This window comes from Pteropus medius, unplaced genomic scaffold (assembly GCF_902729225.1).
Source record: "Pteropus medius unplaced genomic scaffold, Ma_sr-lr_union100, whole genome shotgun sequence".
NCBI classification, from domain to species: Eukaryota; Metazoa; Chordata; class Mammalia; order Chiroptera; family Pteropodidae; genus Pteropus; species Pteropus medius.
The window spans coordinates 940299-947326 of NW_024346819.1; the positions used below are offsets into that span (position 1 = coordinate 940299).

The 7028-nt window shown below is 69.9% G+C and overlaps 1 protein-coding gene across 1 annotated transcript; it reads right to left on the minus strand.

The window, feature by feature from the left end:
* Window positions 1–392: 392 nt before the first annotated feature.
* NUDT14 (nudix hydrolase 14) lies at window positions 393–6690 on the minus strand. The gene is made up of 5 exons (XM_039876590.1): window positions 6533–6690; window positions 3776–3819; window positions 3305–3369; window positions 2911–3148; window positions 393–708 (listed from the first exon to the last, which is right to left on the minus strand). Exons 1-5 carry the CDS (start codon window positions 6611–6613, stop codon window positions 468–470), a joined length of 669 nt encoding a protein of 222 aa, XP_039732524.1. The 5' UTR covers window positions 6614–6690; the 3' UTR covers window positions 393–467.
* Window positions 6691–7028: the final 338 nt, after the last annotated feature.

Below are 7028 nucleotides of genomic sequence, written 5' to 3' on the forward strand. Positions count from 1 at the left end.
GGCTAGGCGGGCAGCTCCAGCAGCCCCAACCCTCCGATGGGCAGCAGCAGGGCAGGGAGGTCACGGTATCGGGGGTACCAGCCCAGCCCGCCAGCGTGGGGACCTACTTAGCAGGGAGCAGGGAGCACGTGCCCTCCAGGAGGTGCAGCCTGCGGCCCTGTCTTCCTGATGGGGGCTGGCTCGGCACTGCCCCGTGGCCCAAGCTCTCTATGGCCTGGAGCCCCGTGGGCCCATCCTCAGGCCACACTGCCCTCCCTGAGTGCTGCCTGGCCAAGCCTGTCCCCACAGCTCCTGCCCCTGGAGGTAGAGCTGAGGGACCTCGTGGAGAGCCTGCCATCCCCTGGCTGCCCTCTGCCCGCCCCAGTCACAGCTTGGAGCCAGTGGACACAGGCTGGAGCCACATAAGCCTTTATTGGGTCTGCAGGGCGGGTGGCCAGGACCGGCCTCTGGCCAGACCCTCTGCCGTCTCACTGGGGACCCAAGCCAGGGGCCACGCAGCTGAGGAACCACGAGATACCGAAGATGACCCCGAGGGTCTTGGGGACATCTGGGTTGTCCGCGAAGGCCTGGGCGCCATCCAAGGGCAGGTGCACAACCTCGATGAGCTCGCCCTCCTCGGCCAGGCCTCCACCGGGGCCGCTTCGATGGGCATCCGTCACCTCTGCATAGAACATGGTCTGGCTGGAGCCAGTCAGTCCCACGCCAGACCTGTGGGGTGAGACAGCGTCTGCTGAGGCGCCGTGCCGGCCCCGCCGGCCACCCCTTCCACGGCCCTCTCTGCTCTGTGCCATCTGGCCCTCTGGCGGGCGGGGCTCCAGGACGCACCCCGTCCCATGGACACGCTGACCTTGAAGTCAGAGTGAGCGCCATGCTGTAAGGGGCCGCCCGGCCAGGCCTGTGGGCCACCGCACCTCAGGAGCTAACCATGGTCCCAGCCAAAGGCCCCCCAGGAAACAGGGCCCTCAGTCATGCAGCCCCAAGAAGAGGACCCTGAGCCCCAGATGAGACCGCAGCCCCGGCCGGCGCCCGGACTGCAGCCTGGCGGGGCCCTGAGCGTGGCAGTGGGCTGCGGACCACCGCCATGAGGCTGAGGGTGGCCAGAGCCGGCCGGTCTCCCTCCCGCAGGCTGCCTGCAGCGCAAAAGCTGGTGCGGGCCCCTCCCTCTGCTCACACTGGGCCCCCACCAGGGCCTACTTCCCCGGGGGGCCCTAACCGGCAGTCCCCCTGAGCTGCGGAGGTCTGTGTGGACCCTGGCCTGCACGCAGGGCTCCAGCAGGGCACAACAGGTGCCAAGGCAGCCTGGGTGAAGGGCTGGGGCTCGGGACACTGGTGGGGTGGGGTGGTGGCGCGGTCCCCAAGACAAAGCCCCATGGTCCCAGGGTGGAGAGGAGTGTGAGAGAGCCCCCTTCTCAGTGGGTGGTGGCCACCAGAAGGAAGACAGGCACCCTGACGGAGGGCAATGGCCCAGACTGGCACTAGTGGGGGGCAGCCGTGGTGACCGCTGGCTACAGGTACAGGGCCAGCGGATCTCAGAATGGGAGGAAGGGCTGAGCGTGGTTCGCAGGGGGACCCAGGAACCAGGCGATGTCTGGGGAGGTGTCAAGGGGACGAGGAGGAGGCCAGTCAGCCCAGGTGAGCTGAGGCCCAGGAGGCTGGCACGGTGGACGCCACCTTGGTGGTGCAGCCAGCGCAGGGCAGGGGGCAGGACTGCGGCCCCTCCCCGCCCCCGAGGACCACTCGGACTGGCCTCGCCCGCCACTCCCTCCCGCCCCTGGTCTCCCTCAGACCCTTTCTGATGGCCCGTTTCCGCGGCAGCGAGGCCTGTGCCTCGGATGGAAGCGCTGTCTGGCGGGGTCTGGGGGCGCTTCCAGTCCGTCTCTGCTGGCTTGTGAAGGACGCAGGCGTGGCCTTCGGCCCGGCCCAAGGAGAATACGCCCAGCCAGGCCAGACACTGCCTCTCCTCGCTCAATCATGTCCTTAGCCGGATCTGACAAGTGCCTGGGTCTTGTCACCTGTGACTGGCAGGTGAGCGGCCTGCTCGCCTCTGGGGCCATGGAGAGGAAGCGGCCAGCCCTGCTACCGCTGTCTGCCGGCCCCCATCAGGCCCGCAGGAACGGCTGCCCCGACCTCCACTCCCGCCTCCTCCAGCCCTGCCTCCCTCCAGGCCACGCCTCGACTGCAAACGCAAGTCTGGGCGAGCTGCTTGCTGTCCACAGCTCTCCGAGGCTCCCCAGCACCCCCAGGCCCACGCCTCCACCTAGGCCCCCCTCCTCAGGGCCACCTGCCTCCCTGGTTGCTGGCCCCCCAGCCCAGCCGCTGGCCCACGCCCACCCAACGACAGGCCCTTGGAGTCTCCACGTCCCATCCCTGACCGGCTCGGGGGCCCGGCACACAGCAGGCACCTGCAGAACACTGCAGCCCTCACCCCCAAGACACCCCCTTTCACGTGGAACCCGCACTTCACACGGAGGGTCTCCCGGCCCATCGGCTCCCCAGGACTGGAATCCTCCCAAGTCCAGGCCACACCCCTCCCCCAGGTGTTGCCCACCGCCCGCCTCTCCCCAGCTCAAGACGCAGGCCTCCCTCATTCCTGAGTTGCTGTCAGAGCAGGTCTGTGACTCACCCACCCCCAGCACCCGGTGCCTAATCCCACAGGAAGTAGAGGCATCTGTCAGCAGCAGCTGCCACGGGAGCCCGCCCCACTCGGCCAGGGGCCACGGGGTGGGGACAAGGGCCCCGCATGCTTCAGAACCAGCTCCAAGAGCCCTGGGTCCCGCCTAGGCCATGATCTGAGAACGAGGAGGAACCACCCTGCCTGCACGCCCGGGGGACAGGGTGCTCGCCGCCTGCGGGTGGCCTGCTCCGCGCCCTGGGTGGCACGCCTCCCCCCGCCCTGCAGGTCCCACGCACTTGTAGGTGGCCACCCGCTGCAAGTCGGCCGGCGCCAGGTCGTAGCCACACTCCTCCCGTGCCTCCTTGCAGGCCACTTCCTCCAGCGAGAGGCCAGGCTGGTCCACGAGGCCAGCACACAGCTCGTACGTCACGCCCGCCGAGCCGGGCAGTGCCCCCGGCAGCAGCCGGGGCTGGTCCTGGTCCAAGGCTGCCAGACACCCAGGAAAGTTGCGTTCCGCCTCGCTCGCGTACACGGCTGGCCAGGGGAGGGCAGACCACGGTCACCACCACGTGGATGCCCCCTCTATGGGACCCACGGGGGCCCGACACCCTCCCTACCCGTGCTCCCCAGAGCCCCGAGAGCTGCTCTTGCAGGGCCCCCCTCCCGCCCCTCCCCCCCCGGCCCCCGCACCTGGCCGGAACTGCTTCACCAGCACCAGGCTCCTCTGGGAAGAGTTGAACAGGAGCACGGTGACACTGAAGGGGCAGAAGGACAGAGCTCAGTGTCACCTCACTCCCGCGGGCCCCATTCCCAGCAGCCCGGAACTGGGTCCCGTGCTCAGGTGGGGAGACTGAGGCCCAGGCCTACCGTATGCCAGGGGAAGGGCACACTGGGCCGCTCGGGGGCCAGGTGACTGACGTGACACGTGGCCCCTGCCAGCCGCACTGGAGCCATGTCGCTGTCCTGCCCATCACCCGGTGCTTGGGGAGGGCACCCAGATGGCCTGTCTCAGGCCCTGCCCACCACCATGCCCCAGGGGGCCTGAGCTGGCACACAGCCCGGCCTCCAGGCCTCGGTGAGGATGAGGCGAGACGGGACATTCATGGGGCAGGCTGGGGCTCCAGGTCCCCGGTTCCCAGTGTCCCCATCCCGGGCTCTCACCTGTCATGTGTCTTCATGAAGTCCCACGACTTCTGGGTGCCATTCTGAAAGAGGCAGAGGTGCCGGTGCCGTGGGGAGCTGAGGCCAGACGGCCACACGGCCACACGGCTCCGCCCGGGCAGGTGTGCTCACGGCCGGGGCCCCCAGAGTGGGGACTCCCACGGGGTGGGGGGCGGGGGAGGCCGGGCTGGGCAGGGATGCTCTGGGGGCTGAGGCAGAAAACCAGGGCAAAGGGAGGAAAGGCGTCTCGGGCACCACCCAGCACAGGTTAAGTTCAAGGAGCTGCAGAGAGATGGCCGCTGTGCCCAAGTGTGGGAAGGACCACGGGGCATGGGGCAGGGGCAGCCTGCTGTACCCTCACAGTCAGGGCGGGTGGTCCCACGCGGGCAGAGCCAAAATTCCCTCGGGCCACTGGACAAAGGGAGATGGGAAGGCGGCGGGGGGGCAGGCCGGGCCCTGGGGCAGCAGCGGGGGCACCTGAGCCAGGTGGGAGCACATGCTCAGGACGTGAGGCTTCAGTGACGGGGACTGCACAGTGGGATGGCACCCCCCCACTGGCCCAGTGTCTGTCTTGGGCTGTCTCTCACGCCTCCTGTGGTCCTGTCGGCCTGTCGCTTCCGTCCACCACCCTGCTGCCCCCACCCTGGGCACCCTGTCCCGATGGGCCCAGGCTCTGGGCAGCACTGAGTGTACGAAGGAGGCAGTATGGGCGGAGCCTGGGCTGGGCCGGCCGCAGCAGGCAGAGCAAACGCTAACGGGGGTCCAGCAGGCGCCAGGGTCCTGCCAGCTGGACAGCCCTAGATGAGGCGGGCTCCCGCCCTTGAGGCTAGAGCAGGCAGTGGCCGTGCCGCCCAGCTTACCCCTCCCCAAAGGGATCCTGCAGGGGGGGCTGGACCTGGAGCCCTGTGCTGTGGCCGCCCATTGCCAACCCCTCCGTCACTGGGTCAGCCCACAGGGCCTGGCGAACTGCTGGCTCCACTTCTGGGGTCCGTCCAGGCCCCGAAATGGACGTGTGCCTGAGCGCCAGACACACAGACAGCACAGCCGGGGCTGCAGGAGACAGGGGGCTGGGGGACAGCCTTTGTGAGGCCTTCCTGGAGGAGGTGGCACCACACCAGGCCCCACGGAAGTGAGGGAAGTATAGTCCGGGCAGGGGACCCTCACGGGCAGAGGCCCACGTGCTGGGCTGAGCTTGGCCGTGAGGGGTGGTAGTGACCTTGGTCTCTAAGGGGCAAGCTGGGCTGCCTAGGAGGCTGTTCTCCAGCACTGCCCGCAGAGGCAAGCCCGGGCCTGCCTGCAATCCGCCACCCCAGGGCCAGCCAGCCACCCAGGACGGGCTCCAAGGAAGGCCTGCCCCCAGTCTGCCATGTGCCTGCTATGCTCCCTGCCTCCCTCAGGGTAAATGTGACCTGTGCAGGTTTCACGGACTCTCTCGGCTCAAGATCAAAACTGTCAGACCCTTAGGTCCAGCCAAGGTGGGGTGCAGGGGAAGGTCAGAGAGGCCTGCTGAGGCCGTCAGCACCCCAGCCAGGGCCCCGGCCCGCTCGTGGGCCCCGGGCTTGGCTCATCTCGCAGGGACCTGGGAGGGATGGACAGGGCTGCAGTGAACACAGGCCTCTCCCCTTAGAGCCCCTGCCTCTGGTCTGTCTGCCCCCCAGACCTCCCCTGGCCAGGCCTGCAGAGACCTCACGGCGGCATGCACTGCCCTGCCCAATGTCCTGTGGCCCCAGAGGGAATGCTGTCCTGGCCCCCCAGCTGTGCCCGCCATAGCCTGCCACCTGCATGGCTCACTTCTGGCCACCAGCAGCCATCGGTAGGAAGGTGCCTGCAGGAGCCCACCAAGGCCTTAGCCCTTCACAGCCACGGGCCCAGCAGGTACGGGCCCAGCAGGTACGAGCCCGGACCATCCTGTGCCCACCTGCTGCTGCCCAGAGCCCCCACCCCTTGGGGGCTGTGCTGCCACCATCAGGTATCCTGCCCCAGGCAGCGACCTCCATGTCCCTCACCTCTGTCCCGCAGCCCACTCCTGCTTCTGCCCCAGGCCAGCGCTGCCAACCTGGGTGCACCCTGGGGCGATGGGAGTGCAGGGGCGGGGGGCCCTCTCAGGCTGGGGGCCTGGAGGGCTTCCCAGGGGTGGTGAGAGGAAGGGGCCCGGGAGGATGGCAGGGTGGGGGTGCAGGTCGGAGGCAGCCGGGTGCTGAGGCGCCAAACGTCCGCCTGCCCGTGCTGTGAGAAGGGCAGGAGGGCAGGGGTCACCGGAGCGGCGTGGAGGCGGTCCCGCAGGAGGCCGCGCCGGGCGAGGGCCGAGCGGGAGGAAGGGCCGCCAGGGCTGCGTGGACGCTGAGTAAGGGGAGGGAGGCCGCAGCCACTTATCCACGGCAGGAACACCCACTGCATGCCCGGTGCCCCGGGAGAATAGGGCTCCCTGGGGTACGCGGAGACTGAGGTGGCGCCCTGGGGAGGAGGCCCACGCAGCTCCCTCTGCTGCCCCCTCTCCCCAGAGCGGACACCACCACCTCCAGGAAGCTCTCCCTGATCCCCGGGGAGCCCGATAAGCCCCATCGCAAAAAGGGCTGGGGCCCAGCAAAGGCCCCCGGGAGGGGTGAGTGGTCTCCCGAGGTGTCCCAGCCGGGGCGCCTGCCCGAGCCCGCGCTCGCGCGGTCTCAAAGGCCCGAGCCACTGGCAGAGCCCGGGGGCGGGGTTCCGGGGTGTGGGCGGGGCGCCGCGGCTGTGGGCGGCGCCAGCGGGCCGGCTCACCTGGCGGTAGTGCAGCGTGAACGGCCGCAGGTAGGGCGAGGCTGCGCAGCGGCCCACTGCTGCCCCCTCGATGCGCTCCATGGGGCGCGCGGGGCGACCGGGCCGGGCGCGGCTGGGTCCGCGCGGGCCTGGAGCGTGCGGGCGCGTGACCCGGCTCTGGGCATGCCCAGTGCGCGCGGGGCGGGGCGGGCGCGCGCGCAGGTAGCGCTCGCTGGCGGCTGCAGGTGGGGCGCTCACCCGCCGGGGACTCGCCGAGTGTGCGGACCCGGCGGGGCTGGAGGGCACGGGTCCGACGGCTGGTCGCCGGTGCTCGGGGATTTGGGACGTCTTGGTTGGGGGAAGAGGCGGCTTCGCGGCGCAGCTCTGCAGGCGATGAGCCGAGCGATGCTCCGCCCCCCGGGGGTCGACCACCGCCCGGAGATGGGGTCGTTGGGCAGCGGGGCCAGGCCCCGGGGGACAGGAGGCTGGGCCCTGGAAAGAGACGTGTGCGGTCACG

Coding starts and splice junctions, on each gene's coding strand:
- NUDT14 (XM_039876590.1), bottom strand. CDS start 6,613: ATGGAGCGCATCGAGGGGGCAGCAGTGGGCCGCTGCGCAGCCTCGCCC. Junction 3,370..3,775: donor TTCATGAAGACACATGACAG/GTGAGAGCCCGG, acceptor CTGCCCCTTCAG/TGTCACCGTGCTCCTGTTCA. Junction 3,149..3,304: donor GGTGAAGCAGTTCCGGCCAG/GTGCGGGGGCCG, acceptor TCCCCTGGCCAG/CCGTGTACGCGAGCGAGGCG.